General features: G+C 36.5%; 1 protein-coding gene across 1 annotated transcript; it reads left to right on the forward strand.

The window, feature by feature from the left end:
• Positions 1-2,905: 2,905 nt before the first annotated feature.
• Positions 2,906-5,003, forward strand: LOC141667769 (U-box domain-containing protein 45-like). Its single transcript, XM_074474383.1, has 2 exons — positions 2,906-3,658; positions 3,936-5,003. Exons 1-2 carry the CDS (start codon positions 3,138-3,140, stop codon positions 4,858-4,860), a joined length of 1,446 nt encoding a protein of 481 aa, XP_074330484.1. The 5' UTR covers positions 2,906-3,137; the 3' UTR covers positions 4,861-5,003.
• The last annotated feature ends 13,435 nt before the right edge of the window (positions 5,004-18,438 follow it).

Consider the following 18,438-nt stretch of genomic DNA (forward strand, 5'->3'; position numbering starts at 1 on the left):
TAAGATTTGAATCCTTCACCTGGTACACTCTACCATACAGCTTCAGTCCATTCAACAGCTTTTGGAATCTATTGAATGTGTCATTTAAAGATTCATTTTCTTCAAAATGAAAATACTCATACTGTTGAATGAGAAGCTGCATTTTGTTCTCTTTTACTTGTTCTGTACCTTCACACAGTAGCTGAACTGTGTCCCAAACCTCTTTGGCAGTTGTGCAATTTATCACATTATCAAACATATCCTTGTCAAGACCATTAAACAAAATGTTCATAGCCTTCTTATCCTTGTGGACTTCTTCTGTGTCTTCCATTGTCCATTCTGCTCTAGGTTTTGGAATGGATTGACCAACAGCAATTGTGGCCGTAGCAACTGTGGCTACTTTGTGGGGAATGTGAGGACCATTCTCAATGCATTTTACATAACCTTCATCTTGGGAGAGTAGATGAAGGTGCATTTTCACCTTCCAGTGGTGATAACTGTCTTTGTCAAGAACTGGGATTTTTACTCCAATATCCTTCTTACTCATCTTTGTTAGTTTCCAAGATCTTTAAACTCTTTGTGTGTCAAGAGCCTGCTCTGATACCAATTGTTATTCCTAGTGAACTAACAATGAGATTTACAGAAGGGGGGTTGAATGTAAATCTCAAAACTTTTTCAGGTTTTGAGCAGTTTCAAGGGCTATGTGTTCAAGATGAACAAGTGTGTGAATTGCTACAAGCTAATACGGACAGATATATATTCAGACACAAATGTAGAGAACACACCAGACCTTAAAAACTTTTCTGGTGGATTTGTTGTTCCACCAGAGATGGTATTTCAGAAAATCTGTGATTCAAGAAGTTGATCACAGCTGCGTCCTAGTACAAACTAGATAAATTTTCTCTCAAGATTTTTCTAAACAGCTCTGGATTTTTTTTTCTAATTACTAGCTTCTGCTTGGTTTTTATATCACCAAGTTTACAAGTGAAGACAAAGATAAAATACAATAATAAAATAAGTTCTCCACTTGTTTTTTCTCCATTTTACTCCAGTGCATTGTTGACTATTGCCTCTTTGTACTAGAGTAGAACGGCTGCTTTTTCTGATGTTCCTGAAATAGGCTACCACATCTCAGTTGTCTCTGTCAACCCATGTGCCTCTGTTTGTAGGTACAACTACCACTTGTCAACTGCTATTTAACAGAACATCCGTTGAAGCCTTCATCCGTTGATGGCTTTATCCGTTGATGTGTTAGCAGTTGAAGCTCTATCCGTTGATGCACTCATCCGTTGAAGGATGTTATCCGTTGAAGCTTTAGAGACATCCGTTGAAGCTTTGTTTCTCATCCATTGAAGGTCTTTAAGTTATCCGTTGATACCACTTCATTTATACAAAATTACAAGGCATAAAATACTTACAATTGGCCTTCCTATTTGCATATCCTCTAGTAGTCAACATGACTTATAATTCCTCTCAACTTCTAAGAATTATATCTCAAATACAGAGACTGAAATGTGCTACAACACTAGACTTATTTCTAAGTAAAGCTACACCATCAACGGATAGCCAAAGTGGTCTTATCCGTTGAGGCTACAAACACTAGATTTCTACTTAAGTGTTTTGTTAAACATATCATCAAACTAATGCACATATATTCCTAACAAAGCAATATTAGGGATAGAATAGCCTGGATGGGATCGTGTAATGGGGAGTATACAGTAAAGTCAGGTTATCGATATTGGGCTTCTCAGTCCACTTCTACTGCATCTGTGAATGTGTCAAAGGGCTGGAATAAAATCTGGCAAGTTCAACTTCCGCATAAGGTTATAACTTTTTTATGGAGATTCTGCAAGAACACTATACCTGTTAGGTATCTGCTTCGAAGTAAGGGGGTGGTAATGCCAATTAGTTGTCCTATGTGTGATGTTGATATCGAACATATGCGACACCTGTTTTGTGAATGCAAGTTTGCCGAGGAGTGCTGGCAGCAATCAGGGTTAGATATTGACTTCAGCGATGTAGAAATGGCCCCGAACTGGCTGTTGGAAAAATTTAGTAATGGTGATTTAGAGTTGGTAGAGAAGATTGGAACAGTGCTATGGGGCATATGGTTCTCCAGGAATAAAAGAGTTTGGGAGGGAAAAAATATTTCTCCTGGAGTGGCAATGAACATCATTACCAACATGATGGTCGATTGGCGTGAAGCAAACAAACAGAAGATGTTGTCACGTCCGGAAACAGCTCAAGCTCCTCCAAGCTCATGTACTCAGTGGTCTTTGCCAGAGGTAGGGTGATATAAAGTAAATGTGGACGCTTCAGTTTATACTAATGACACTACATTTGCTTTGGGGAAGATTTTGCGGAATGACCATGGTCAATTCATGCCGGGGAAAAATATGAGGATTAACGATAAGGTTTCGGTGTTGGAAGCAGAAGCTACAGGGGTTCTGGAAGCGCTTAAATGGATTGAACATCAAGGGGTCCAGAATGTGGTACTAGAGTGTGACTCTGAGCTTGTGGTTCATTCGCTGCAAGGGAAGACAACGTACCTGGTAGAAGTTGGGCATGTAATTGAGGAGTGCAGGGAGAAGTTTAGGCAGAGAACGAATATCCTTGTCTGTCATGTTAAAAAGTAAGCAAACAGGGCGGCACATTTGTTGGCAAGAGTCCCATGTTTGCTAGGTAGCTACAATCATTTCATGTCTCCTCCAAATATTTTGTTGGAGATGTTACCATCTGAATTTTCTAGCTAATGAAATTTCACCTTTCAAAAAAAAAATTATTTTTTATTTTGGTTCAACCCAAAGATTTTATTAATGTGATTTTTTCCTAGTGAAACATGTAGCGATGTACATGTAAAATGTTGGGTTGTCCGAAAAACGGAGTCTTGATTTACAACTACAGTACTTAAATCTGACACCCCCTCTCCTTCTCCCACAAGACTCTCTCTCTCTCGGAAGTCTAAAAATACTCTCTCTCTCTCTCTGAAAAGTCTCTCTCTCTCTCTCTCCTCAAAAGTCTAAAAATACACTCTCACACTTACACACACTCTCTCTCCCTCGCTAACTAAAACCTCTGTATTGTGTGGAGAAAAACATAACACAACACTCCATCCATTCACAACCATCTCCACAATGTGCACCACATAATCGCCACCAATGGCCACCTGTCACCGCCACAACCCCACCAACCTAGCCGCCGTTGTCCTCGACAACCACCACTCCTCCACCTCTCTCTGCTCCTCCTTCTCTCGCTCCTCTTTCCGTCGCAAACTCCTCCACTCTCTCCGCTGCGGTGGCGGCTGCTCCGACAAGCCGAAGCACAAACCATTACCCAACAACGACTCTAGATCCGACCCGACAAACAAGAATGATCCTGGATCCGACAAGTTATCAGAGCTCTTAAGATTGTCTGAGGAAGAAGAAGATGAGGTCAAGAAGAAAACCAAGGTGTTAGATGAGTTCAAGTGTGTTGTTAAAAGGTTACAATGCGACGACGTTTTGTGGGGTGCCAAGGAAATAAGGAGATTAACTAAAGAAGATCCACATGCTAGAACTACTTTGGCTTTGCTTGGTTCTATTCCCACATTAGTTGCGATGTTGGATTGTAAGGGAAATGATGTTGAGTTTCAGATCTCGGCTCTTTATGCTTTGCTCAATCTTGGAATTGCCAATCCTGAGTTAGTCCACTTTTCTTATATGTTTTCGGGTTTCGGGTCGTTTTCGTGTTTGTAAATTGCTTAAAAATTATTAAAATGTGATTAGTTTGAGTGATTAAGGTTCAAGAAATGAAATTGCTCATTTTTGTGTAAGTTGGTTTGTAATTGTTGTCATTTATTAAATTGATTTGGTTGTGGACTGCATTTTAGCAATGTGGTAGTTGTGTGTGTTTGTTGTGGGGTTTATTATTGGGAATGTAGTTGGACTTACTATGTTTTTATAAACCCTTTGTTGCAGAAACAAAGCTGCTATTGTTAAAGCAGGAGCTGTTCATAAGATGCTTAAACTGGTTGATTCTTCCGATGAGTTGCCGGATCAGTCTGTTGCTGAAGCAATAGTTGCAAATTTTCTCGGGTTGAGTGCTCTGGATGTGAACAAGCCGATTATTGGATCCTCAGGTGCAATTCCGTTTCTGGTTAAAATGTTGAAGGATGTGGATAGTTCAGGCGGATCTCAAGCTAAGCAGGATACTTTGCGAGCGTTATATAATCTCTCGATTTCACCTTCGAACATTTTACCAATGCTTGAAACTGATGTCGTACAATTCTTTGTGTCCTCGTTGGGTGACATGGAAGTCAGTGAAAGAATACTGTTGATTATGAGCAATGTCGTGTCAACACTTGAGGGACGTAAAGCTGTTAGTAGTGTTCAGAATGTGTTCCCGATATTGATTGACGCATTGAGTTGGAATGATTCACCTGGGTGTCAAGAGATAGCGTCATATATTCTAATGGTTATGGCTCATAAATCATATGTAGACAGACAGGCCATGACTGAGGCTGGGATTGTTTCAGCCCTTCTTGAGTTAACTCTAATAGGGAGTAATTTAGCACAAAAAAGAGCTTCCAGGATATTGGAGTGCTTGAGAGTAGATAAAGGAAAGCAAGTTTCTGAAAACTGTGTGGGAGGATCTGGTGGCACGTTATCGGCACCTCTTTGTGGGGCGTCACCGTCATTTGCTGATCCACATTTGCAAGAATGTCCAGACGAGGATGATATGATGAGCGAGGAGAAAAAAGCGGTGAAGCATTTAGTTCAACAAAGCTTGCACAACAACATGCGACGAATAGTGAAGAGGGCCAACTTGCCTCAAGATTTTGTCCCGTCAGATCATCTCAAGTCTCTAACATCAAGTTCAACATCCAAGAGCTTACCATTTTGATGACGGAAGAAACTTCGTATGTTAGTGTCGTTTAAGCCATTTTGAGTTAAGTTTTAGTCATTTGTTGGATTAAGGTCATCAGCTTTGCTAAAAATCACATAATTATCGGTATATATTTAGAGGTGTCATAACATCTTTTGTGCCGGGGTTCTCTTGTGTTCATTTGGTTTGGTAAATTATCGTGAATTATCGCAATGTGATTTGCGCAAAGCAATATTATGGGGTTCCTTTTGGTTGAAAGAATATTTTTTTAGACAAGAAAATAATAAGCATGGTGCAAATTTGTTATGATCTAGAATTCCTTCTGGCTGATGGTGATGGGTTCTAATGTATTCTTGTGAGTCCATTTTCTTTACATTCTGAAAGTTATGTACACCAACTTAGGAGCCCCCCCACTAAAACTGCCAAAAAATGTTTAGAACCTACCCTTCAACACCTGTATGTATATGGTCACAATTCACAAGATACAGTTTATAGTGTTGTGTTGAGCATCTTATTGAAGTTTTATTACACTTGCTCTGCTGATATTATTAGGAATTTCATTATTGTCAAGTGTCTCTTTCATGCCACTCACACATTTTTGTCTACCTCCTCTTTCCTCACCTTTCTTTTTAACATGGCATCTTTATAGATTATCACTGCTGCAAAATCACATTTTTATTGGTATAATTTTGGAGGCGTCCTCATATTGTGTCGAGGCTCACTTGTATTGATTTGTTTTGGTAAATTATCCTGAATTATTTCAATGTGATTTCTGCAAAGCTATATGGGTTTCCTTTTGGTTGAAAGATATTTTTCATAGACAAGAAAATAAAAAGCATGGTGCAAATTTGTTATGATTGAGAAAAATCCTTTCTGGTTGATGGTGATGAGTTTAATGTATTCTTGTGAGTCCATTTTCTGAACATAGTAACATACTGAAAGATACAGACACTCAACAATGTGTACGGTCACAATTCACAACATATACCCTTTCGACCTCCCGCAAGGAAACAAGAGCTCAACCACTGCACATCTGCACCAACCCCTTTGTTGGCGAAGTTTGATTAGACTTACTCTGCTGATAATATTAGGAATTTCATTACTGCTAAGTGTCTCCTTCATGCCCCTTCAACATTTTTGCCTGCCTCCTCTTTTCCTGTTCTTATCATGGGGTCTGTACAGATTGTTTAAACTGTTTGGATCAGCATACCTAAACTACTTGTTTAGAATTCTTCCTTTGTTTTCCAAATATAATTACTATTATTTAATTGCATAAAAATGTTACCTAAAAGCAAACAACTACTACTTATATGTTGAGATTCCTCTTATTTTAGCCACCCTTGTAATTTTGTTGATTGCAGACTATAGAGAAATGCTAATTCTGGATTAGTAGGTAATAAAGTACATACTATATATCATATCTTAATGCAAATGGTAGAAAGTATTGAATGCCCATCCAAATCTGGGAATCTTTCATTCCCATGCCACATTTACAGCTTCTGGACCCAAACTCAAAGTCTTATCAATTTATATAAGGGTTTCTTCTGCCTAGTCTGTTCTAACTACTAGTACACGAGAGCACGCACTAACTTCAACTAACATTAGTTAATCAACGATTAATCTATCGCTATTTTTAATTAACTTCCTGGACCAGTTGATTAGGAGTAATAATCTATAAGCAGTTTTAATGAACTTCCTGGACCATTTATCGTTGACTTCATTAAGTAAATTAGTAGCTGTACCAGCCCTACTACACTTTGCTATGAATGCAGATGCAAAGAAGAATGGGTTTGTAGGTAAGAATCCAAGGCAACGTCTCAATTTACTCCTGTGTACAAGGAACAGATGAGTAAACAGATATATTGAATTTTGTGTGTATGGAATGGACCCAACGGATCGGATTCAACTGAGAACCGACAATTGAAAGACACAGATTTTGAGCTGAACATAATATAGAAAAAGTGCGGAGGAACATTTTGTTTAATTTGAGTTGCACTTGCTTTGTTCTTATTTAAAAAGCGGATCTGTACATGTAATTGTTACAAAGAGAGAGGATTATTTATTTATTAAGAGTATTACCTTCCGACAAGGTAGCATTTCTCCTTTATAATGAAGGTCCAGCTTTAGTGATGTAACTAGCACTAAGCATGCTCTCAGCCTGTAATGTGCAATCTCTAAGGATATATTTATATAAATATATATTAGGTGAAGAGCTGCGGTGGACAGACAAACAGACAACTTTCATTCATGCTTAGTGGTGCTTGGCCACATTTCTTCTTCTATAATATGCTTAGTTATATGTATGTGCAAGGACTCGAATGAATCTATAATAGTCTCTTCAATCACAACACAGATTGCAAATCATTTTCTTTCGCTACTAACAACACAAAAATGAAAATAACACAAGTGCTAGCAATCCTCATGTCAGGTTGAACATTACATAACACAACTGGCCCAAATGGGATTACAATCCCCTCTTGTACTTGTGCCAAAACCAGATGCCTCTTTCTGCTGTGCATCAATAACAACCCCTTCTATAAAATTTATAGCACACCATTCCGTACCAACTGGAGATATGTTGCACTCATCCTCAGTTGAACCACCACTTAAATTCACATCTATTCAACAAATTTTTGTACTATCAGCAACCTATTCCGTTGCTAACACATATCTGGTCACTGTCATGGTCATGAGTGAAGGTGCATACTGCATTTGACTTATAAATGTTAATAGAACTTCATTACACTTTAATTGCTAAACCCAACTACATGATTGGCTGATCAGACACCCACCAGCCTCTCATGACCTTCTCAATCATCATTGCTTAGCACCTCTAAGCAAACCTTATAACCATTTCTAGAAAATCCACTGTCAAAATATGTACAACCTTACCTCTCTGTATACTCATCACATCTACCGAAACTTTACATCTATATCATATAAACTTCTTTAAAGCCTATATAAACCCCCCCTCCCCCCTGATGATGATAGGACTCCTGAGGGTTTCAGGCAGGTCGCCTCCAAGAGTCTTCTTTCACACAAACTTCTTATTGGGATTGCATTAATTATTATATATGTGGTGTTACAAGTCCTAAATTTTGACACCAACATTTATTGGATGGTAAAGATTTAGCCATGGAAAGACAGGTCTATCAAGAAACGGACAGCCAAGATCCATGTATATAATCAGAACAATTTAGACAGTCAACAAATATTAGGCGCAGCCAGGCTGAGTCTCAGGTAACAATTTCTGCCGTACATGCTCGCAACACATAGTGCAAACTGAGACTTAGTGTAAGCTAAATTTTGGGGGTCACATCTGTCAAAGCCCCAGTTCAGGTGCCCGGAGAGGCATCCATTTCCATCCTCTCATGATACATGGCCCGCTAGTATGTTTACCACTCAAATCGATGCTTATGAAGCATGTAGACCAAAGCTAAGTCTGCTAAACATGTAAACTCAAATCACTATATTTGATGCTGCCAAATCTGGTTTAGCGTCTTCAAGAATTATGCAGGCATCTTTTCAACCCCGTTCCATCTATAAAGGGATCGTTCCAGCATTGTTAGAAATTGCAATACCCATATTGCTTCTTGTAAAGCTGAGGAAGTATTTAATCACCATGAAACCAGGGACAAAGAAATTGTTAGGAGACTAACAAAAACTTTTGTGGTCTTGAGAAACCTGATTAGTCCCGATATGTGGACGTACTTACTGTGCATGAGGTCAGGTCACAGCGCAAAAATTTCAATTAAAACACTTGCAAAAGAGAGAAAGGAATCTCACAATTAACCAGGCATTCTAAGATGATTTCCAAAATCAATTGGACAATCCCAAAGTTAAATATGTTAAAGCCAGCCAGTTCATAAGAGACCCACATTCTGGCTAGATATCATCACCTTATACAATTTACCCCAGGATGCATAATGAGGAAATAGCCTGTTATCAATCTTGTACGATAAAGGCATTATTATATATATATTGAATATATAACTAATTCATAAAAAAATTGCTAATTCTTAAATCACATAAGCATATAAGAATTAACAATTAAATTAGGAGAAGGGTTTGAGAAAACAAACAGAGATTGGATTTAATCTCGAGTCCAGAAAACTGTCTCCTTAAAGCAGTTTCGCCCCGCACCATCCGTGTTTAGCGATCTGCTTCCCCGGATAAAACGAGATACTAGTATAATCGATAGATCGAATATACTCTCAGCGAACTTGAACTAAACCCGAGAACTATCACCGGAATATTGGAAAAATTTAAGACTAAAGAGACCAAGAATGAAAGAGATGACTCTTATTTCCTTGACTTAATAAAACTGGTGCCCTAAGACTCTATTTATAAATAGAGGCTTGAAATGACTTGTTTTTCTTTTCGATGTGGTACATGGTATTTATAAGAAAAACTAAGGAATAGGTTTGTGCTACTCTCGATGTGGTACAAAACCACTTTTCATATTAAAAGGTAAAACTTTGGAATATCAGTTCTCATTCACCTTTTACTCATTTTGAGCGTGTTAATATGCGTTGGAATCCCCTCAAAGAGAAGAATACATTCCAATAAATACACACCACTAACACATAATGTGTCTCACTCATATAGAGTCTCAAAATGATTCACAACTTAGTCTAAAATACTAAGTTTGTCCAACAATCCCCCACAAATGAGATTGATGGTCCAGTAGCACGCACCACATAGACACCACATAGACAGACAGACGCGGAGCTTGACTTGGTGATAGTTCCGGCGGTCAGATATAGCATACGATAGGTAGAGAATGCTCCTTGAACCTTCGCTCGAATAAGTATATCGACTTTACTGGTAGACAGTATGACGCGATGTCCTTGAACTGTTCGACCGTTTGTGTAAACGATGACATACTCATCACTATATCTTTCCTGACTCATTCAGTTCTCATGATTATGTCCATTTTGGCCCTGGAACATCGTCCTGGTTCTGCAAGAGTTTCTAAAGAATTGTGCCTCGCAATTCTCCTTTGAAGCGGCCATACTTCTCTCTTACATAGGTGATCTTATCTTATAGAGTAACCCGCGTTTACTCAACCGAATATTATGTATTCAAACTTGAAATCCTTGTATTCGTCAAAGATCATTAAAAGCATAAAGCTTAACCTCGTACCTTACGGGTCTCACTGTTTCATCATCATAGAAATAGGCCAGGGGTTACCCCCACAGTGATTTAGTCATCATGATTTAGTTGTCCCATTGAACCAAGTTCTTGGGATCTCCAGTCAGCAAGGTTGGGTGTCCACCATGACGCCGTTAAGCAATAGGCAAGGCTCATTCCTCTCGATGATTTGACAACTATCTCTCGGTCTAACTAGATTCCCTTGTCTTAAACAGATTCACTCAGTTTAACCATCTGGTCAGTGGATCCAAACATTATCATTTGACTTTACATAGTCAATCATGATAATTCTCGTTGAGAATAGTTATTTAATGGTATTATGTCCTCATCATAGATGTGAGACATACCATTTCATACACAATAATGTGATCTCCCAATTTGCATATTGATTACACGATATATGCATATTGAAGACACATTTTCCTTGTCATTTAGGAATATCCTTACAAAGTGGCTACTCAGCCTTTTAACTGCATTTATTTTATGCACCAGACTCGTATTCCATCATGAATCGAGCTAAGTTTAGGATTTCCATGACACGACTGCTAAGTGTGAAATGTATTCTCGAATGACTTTTAAGTTCTTAAAGTCAAATATCTAATTTACATACTATATTCACATAGTACAATTAGATATCTTTCGTATTGCAGTCCAAGCTCACGAGCACATATCATACACCTTAAATCTCATTGCAATCACTTCCAAGTGACCAATTTCCATTGTACTCGTGCATCTACCCAGTTTACCAACTGTATAGCCTATGTCTAATTTTGTACAATTTTAAAAAGTACAACATACTTGCAATCCTTCTTGAGAGATCCTTGTTCATCTACGCTTGGATAAATATAAATCCATTCCAGCTATGACAACTTTAGCTTCGTTGATCTCTTCAAAATTCACATCACCAACATGTGACATGTATCATCTAAAACTTTTAAAGTCACGAAGATTGTAATCTTCAAATAAAAACTTTTCAATCTCATCAAGATTTTCAGAGATGATCCTCTTGTCATTACTTCTCGTAATGATCAGATCACTCACATGCAATCAATTATGACTTGCATATCATGTATAAATAACACATGCACACTTGTCAATTCTCTGATTTTGAATCAGTTTGACCTCTCATATTGACATATTTCACATTTAAGTAATAACTTTACTAGTTATTACTTAAGGCTTCACTTGTTATTGATATTACCAGCTTTTAGCGTCCCAAAAGCCAGCAATTTCAGTTTGCATCATTACCGAGTTTAAGCGTCCTTAAACTGGCAATCCTTATTCACATAGCAACCAATTTTGAGCGTCCTCAAAATGGCAACCATGTCATTTATTTGAAGCCATTGCTTATCATAGCAATATCAAATTTAATATGCCATTATTTTGTGTCAATGTTGTTTCACTCAACATGATCACCGAAAATACAGATTTTCTACTCTTGCTTTATCTAGAGCAACTCTCGGGTTCACGTAAATAGATATTTCTCCAAATATCTATTTAGAAAGACCATCTCAATGTTCATTGATGCACTTTTAAATTTCATAATACGATAATTTTAGTATCATCTTAATGAACATTATTCTCAAAACTCGAGAATATTTCATAAATTATATAAGGTCATCACTTTCGACTGTAATATTTTTGTATCAGTCTGACCTTATACTTCCTTCAGACCCAGATATATTTTCCCAATTTAAAAATTCATTTGGGTCCTAATGCTTCTATCTCGTAAGAAGATCTATATATTTTTTAAACAAGATTCTGTCAAACAGAACCACTCTCTCTATTTCTTAACATCCTTTCCCCTACAAAGGACATAGAGAGAACATGCACAATCCATTTTCTAGTACACGTGCTAGAAAATCTTGATTTATTGACTCTTAGTAATAGTCAAATTTTCTCTTGATATATTCACTTATCAAGAAATTATACGAGAAGCGCATTGCTTCTATTAAATTTACGAGTTCACCTTCAAGCAAATTATCAAGACATTCGGGACTAGCAATTATCCAAGTCTTTTGCTCTCTGCAGGTTCATCATCACATTCATCCAATAACTCGTAAGTTCATTTAGATGACTTTTAATTACAGATCTACTAGGATCTACTAGCTTATCGCATAAGCATTCCTAAACTCTGTAATAGTATTCTTACGAATCTCAAAAATTAGATTCATATATCGGATATTATTAGACTCAACCATTGTCTATGTATCCATCCAAAATATCTCAATTGATTTTGGATCTCATGCTACCAACAGAGGTATTGGTATCAAGTTTCGAGATACCCCCACATTTCAATTATTTTCAAGAATGTTTCATTACATTCCACTATTCATAGAAAATTCAATAATTTTCTATTTTAGATACCCCCACAATTTTAATATTTTACAGAATGTCAGAAAATATTCCAAAACTAATAGGAAATTTAATTATTTCCTTCTGTGGTATCATGTTTAAGGAACGATTGGCCCTTCGTAACTAATATCCTCAAATTCAGTGATAGTCTGAGCTGATCACAATCGTTTTGCATCTCTCTCAGAGCGCAACTCAAGCCTGCATCTACTCCATTTATTTAATGCGAGTAAGGTGCAACGACCTCATGAATATTCACGTTGCAAACAGAATTTTCCCGGTGATTATTCATCATCAAATTTATTCACTACCATCTTAATTATCTGTATTAAGTTGGATTTACCCTTGAGTTTATAGAGCACACATCTCTCTATTTAGCTTCAATATTGACTCGACTACGAGTACGAGTGATAAATGTTTTACTATCAAACCAGACAGTAAACACGTATCGTGTCACTACCTCTCATCTGAGCAGGTTTTACGTCATTCATTAAAACCTATAAGATTTTAATATCATGTTTAAAGAACTTCCCGTGGTTCTTATCATTAAAAATTCAATTACCGAATTTCTCTAAAATATTTACATGGTTCACATGAACCTACATTTCTGGCTCACCTACTGGTACAACCATAAATGGCCCAAGGAAGAACATAAATCTTCAATAACCCCACATTCAGTGATCCTTGATCAACTGATGCGTTAGGGTTAACAACTTTTCGGATTCTCTCCGAAATTCAACATAACTACTGAGATCAATATTCGCCGTATTAAGTATCATATGGATCACTATAATAGGCTCGTGTGTCACTGCCGCAGCAGACCGATACCAACACGTGAAATTACTATTTGACTGGAGGAAAAATCCAACCAGAAAAATATAATTTATGTGCCGACCCATAACATGTACTCCAGGCCCATTAGGTTTTTTTAATGTGGAGAATCCTGAGCAATTGTAAATCTGGTTCACTTCAGCTGCCCACCTCGTCACATTATTTAACAATGATTAAAAAAATATTAATCACCAAATAATCAAGTTCCATCATGAAGGGTCACATTTATGTAGCCATATCATTTAATTGCATAGCAATATCATGTTATGAACTTGCAAACACGCATGTAAACTATAGCATATACGATTCTTGTATCAGTGTACTAATAATTCCAAAATCAATTCAGAATTAAAAAATCAATCACCATGTTAACAAAACATAATAAGCTATCCATTAATAGCGAAAATATGGACGAATTATAAATTTGGGTTTAATCTACCAATTTATAATGATCAACCCGAGAGAGATGTCACCAAATATGTCCACTTTAATATAAGTTGATCATAAATCAATAACCATTAAAGCATCAATAGCCTTATAAGAAACCAATTATCCAACAACTTTGTGCTTACTTTTGCCTCGTACCTGTTATGCTTAAACAAAGCACCACTTAAAATCAAATTTATATTAATTTCAAGCACATGGCAACAAGTGATCAAAGAAATTAACGCACTAAATTTAATTTAATTAATGAGGCAAATAATGGCCACTCATATACCCATAAATAAATCCAATTTAAACAATCAAATTGACCTTTGCGTCTACTCACAAGAAAGTATGAAAATTGAAGAAAACTGCTTTAAGATTGTTATCAATCTTGTACGATAAAGACATTATTATATATATATTGAATATATAACTAATTCATAAGAACATTGCTAATTCTTAAATCACATAAGCATATAAGAATTAATAATTAAATTAGGAGAAGGGTTTGAGAAAACAAACAAAGATTGGATTTAATCTCGAGTCCAGAAAACTGTCTCCTTAAAGCAGTTTCGCCCCGCACCATCCATGTTTAGCGACCTGCTTCCCAGGATAAAACGAGATACTAGTATAATCGATAGATCGAATATACTCTCAGCGAACTTGAACTGAGCCCGAGAACTATCACCGGAATATTGGAAAAATTTAAGACTAAAGAGACCAAGAATGAAAGAGATGACTCTTATTTCCTTGACTTAATAAAACTGGTGCCCTAAGACTCTATTTATAAAGAGAGGCTTGAAAGGACTTGTTTTTCTTTTCGATGTGGTACATGGTATTTATAAGAAAAACTAAGGAATAGGTTTGTGCTACTCTCGATGTGGTACAAAACCACTTTTCATATTAAAAGGTAAAACTTTGGAATATCAGTTCTCATTCACCTTTTACTCATTTTGAGCATGTTAATATGCGTTGGAATCCCCTCGAAGAGAAGAATACGTTCCAATAAATACACACCACTAACACATAATGTGTCTCACTCATATAGAGTCTCAAAATGATTCACAACTTAGTCTAAAATACTAAGTTTGTCCAACATAGCCATCTCAGAGCCTTTTCTGTACTAGTGCATTATACCATATGTAAAGCAGCTACTGAACCCTGAAATGCACACATTTGCCATCAGTGAAAATAACTGAATAACAAGAAAAATACATATGTAGCCTCCAACAGAGCATCTTTTCATCCGCCGACTAAACATCACTCCAAGACTTCATATGCATTAGGCTTAAGAGATGATCACTCATATTACGAATTCTTGACAACCACTAAAAGAGATGATCAATATATCTTATATGTATCATGCTTTAAGAGACGATCAAAAACCAAACCTAAAACAATCACCTCTAGAGTCTTATGAGTCTGTAGTTGTAAAAACCCATTAAATCCCCTCGAGGAGAGTGCTCAGGGACATGTAAGTGGTAAGGGAACGACGGAACATCAAGAAACTCACAAGGATACAGGGAGAGACAGTCTAGCCAAGCCACACAACATCTTCTCAAAAAGATGAAGTGATTAATATGGATATAGACACATCCCTACTAGCATCCTCCGAGAAAACTGAACTCTCCTCCAAGAGCACAGAAAAAGCATGGAAACTTCGAACACATCTTCTGGAATATTTTCCAGGAGAAAGAAACAAGAAAGAGACAGGGCACAAGGTAGACACCACTTAACTGTAAAATCACTCTTCATGTTACATTCCACATCAATAAAATGAGAGTTTTAGAGGCCTTCGTAGATATAAGTCAATAGTTAATATATACCAAATTGCTAGTTATTTTGAACTGAGCGACGATAGAATTGTTTACCGCTTGTATGGTTCAGAAAATACATGTTGCCAAAAGCTACAGAATTTGTCATTAACTTAAATCATTTACAGAACAAAGAAGATGATTCGTTAGATCTTCATTAAAGCTTCATAAAACCTTTCAAGCATCCATATTTTCTCAAATTAGTCTTCGTCCACACTAAATGGCTCATCAAAGATCCTACCACCATCAAAGATTCAATTTCTTGTGTGTATCTTGCAACACATCCTTACTTTTTACTTCCCCAACTTACAACAGCTCCACCCAAAATAAATAGGTGTCCCAAAATTATTTTTCCGTCATCTTTATCACCTCTGAGATCCGAGTCGGAGTGACAAAAAATAATTGGCTCATTTGCCCCATAAACTAACTTGTGGTGCAATGTACCCTTTAAGTACTTCATTAACCTTTTCACACCCTCCCAATGTGCTTGATTAGGTTTGCTTTGGTAGCTAGTTACTTGATATGTCAAGTCAGGTCGAGTACACAATATTGCATACATCAAACTTCCAACCATTTGCACATATGGTACGTCTAGTGGTTCTTGTCCATGTTCAAGATCTTTACTACCCGCCACTAACGGGGTTGGCGCCAGACTGATATTCTGCATCCCAAAATGATTAAGCACTTTACATAAATACTTTTTTTTTATTCAAACTTTGAGTTCTATTTTTCTATCTCTTATTATTTGGATTCCTGGAACATATGAGGCTTCACCCATATCTTTCATTTTGTTACTAAGTTCCAATTTTATGTTGTTCAACATATCTTTGTCATTTCCCGCTAACAATACATCATCCACATATACTGATAATATTGCAAACAAACTCCCACTTTTCAAAATATATACACAATTATCCAATTTATTCTTCACTAAACCAAGTTGAACAACAACCACGTGAAACTTGAAATTTCAATCTCTGGAAGCTTGCTTTAGTCCATAGATTGGCTTTTTTAACTTGTAGACCTTGTCTTCTTGTCCTTCAACCTTCAACTTTGAACCCATCAAGTCAATTCATACACACACACACACACACACACATATATATATATATATATATTCTTCTCTCAATTCTCCATTAAGAAAAGTCGTCTTAACATCTATCTGGTAAAGTTCCAAATCAAGACAAGATACCAAAGCCAATATAATTATTACGGATGCAAACTTTTCTATCGAAGAATAAGTCTCCTGATAGTCTATTCATGGTTTTTGTGTAAAATCTTTCGCAAATAGACGGACCTTAAATTTGTCAATAGAACCATTTGCCATGTATGTATTTTTCAAAATTCATTTATAACATATGTACTTTCTATCTCCAGGCAGATCACACAACTCCCACACTTCATTCTTTTCAAGTGACTCAATCTCATCTTTCACAGCTTCCAACCATCAATCAGATTCTTGCGATCTCATTGCCTCTGAATAAGAAGTTGGATCAATAGAATCTTTATATCCATGGCCGCAGAGAAATAAGATATTTTACTATTATTAATATAATAGTCATCCATCCCCTCCGGTGGACCTCTTGATCTCTTATTTCTAATCATCTCAACGGGTTCATTACCAACATTCTGATCAAGTTCACTATTCCAGGTTTGATTGTGTTCTACACGCATGTCAATATTTTCTGAAGGAACCACATGTCATCAATAATATTTAGAGGGCATGTGTTCACCACCACATTTTATTATTCCTCGGAATTTTCTATGATAATAGCATCTCTACTTTCAATTATTCCCAATTGTTTGTTATAAAACTTATAACCCTTAGCATTTTCAGGGTAACCGATAAAAATGCACTTCATTGTTCTGAAGTCTAATTGATCTCTATTTTGAGAAGAGACCATCATATGTGCAATGTAACCCCATTTTCTCATTAGACTTAAATCTGATTTTCTTCCCGTTCATATTTCATAAGGTGTCGATTCAACCGACTTTGTGGGAATTATGTTCAATATATAATTTACCGCATACAGTGCGTCCCCCTTAAAAAAAACTTTTGGATAGTCCAGAATGTGAAAATAAATATCTCACAACATTTAAGAATGTTCTTTTTTTTCTTTCCGCCACATCCAATCATGTGCAACCTGTATTAACTCAATAATCCAATAAACCACATCACCGACCCAATTCTCACACACACAAGTTATAGACTTAGAAACAATATACAATATTTAACATCTATTATTGTAAACCAAATGTACATTCTAGGACCTTACACAATTACTCACAACTTCTACATGAAGTTGTAGTAATTTTTAATAATAAATGGAACCTATCTGAATGCTCTGACCTACCTAAGGCAAATGTGCAAGGAGTTTATGGAAAGATTATGTGTTTTCCATGTTTTGCAGTCAGCTAACTTCCTCAACGGTATACTAGTTTTCTGTTGTGTTGTGACATTTAAAAGAAAGCAAGAGTGAGCAATAATGCTCATCCATAATATAAAATAGTTTTAAAATGACTGTTAAAGTAAAGTAATACTTCCATACTTTATTGTATAATAAGAAGAATAAATTCTTGGTGATATACACCTTCTCTTTTTAATCAAATCAGATATTTATGTATATCAAAATATCTTGCCAATGTTCTCGATAATATGATATACTCAGGAAAATAGCTTTCTTGGTGATATACACCTTCTCATTTAATTTACATTCAAATTTATTTACATCAAAATATATTGCTAATATTCTCGGTAACTAAGCACTTTGTCTTTAGTTACAGTATTGCATAGCAATTCCAAAATGGAAGAATATGACATTCACCGGAGCTCTACTATGCGATGATCTGTCGTATAGCAGTAAAATATATTGTTCTCTACATGTAGTAGGAAGATTCCCTTAATTGTGGGTTATCACCCTGATCGTATTCAGGCCTTTATATGTGTCTATCCCCCCTCAGGTACACATTATGCGTCCATCCCCCTTAGGTACGTATATTTCACATGTTTACATGTGGC

Source organism: Apium graveolens, chromosome 6 (genome assembly GCF_009905375.1).
Source record: "Apium graveolens cultivar Ventura chromosome 6, ASM990537v1, whole genome shotgun sequence".
Classification (NCBI taxonomy): domain Eukaryota; kingdom Viridiplantae; phylum Streptophyta; class Magnoliopsida; order Apiales; family Apiaceae; genus Apium; species Apium graveolens.

Bases quoted from the DNA above. Each gene is read 5' to 3' on its own strand.
- LOC141667769 (XM_074474383.1), top strand. From the start codon at position 3,138: ATGGCCACCTGTCACCGCCACAACCCCACCAACCTAGCCGCCGTTGTC. The intron at 3,659-3,935 runs GTTAGTCCACTT...CCTTTGTTGCAG, and splicing joins CTTGGAATTGCCAATCCTGA to AAACAAAGCTGCTATTGTTA.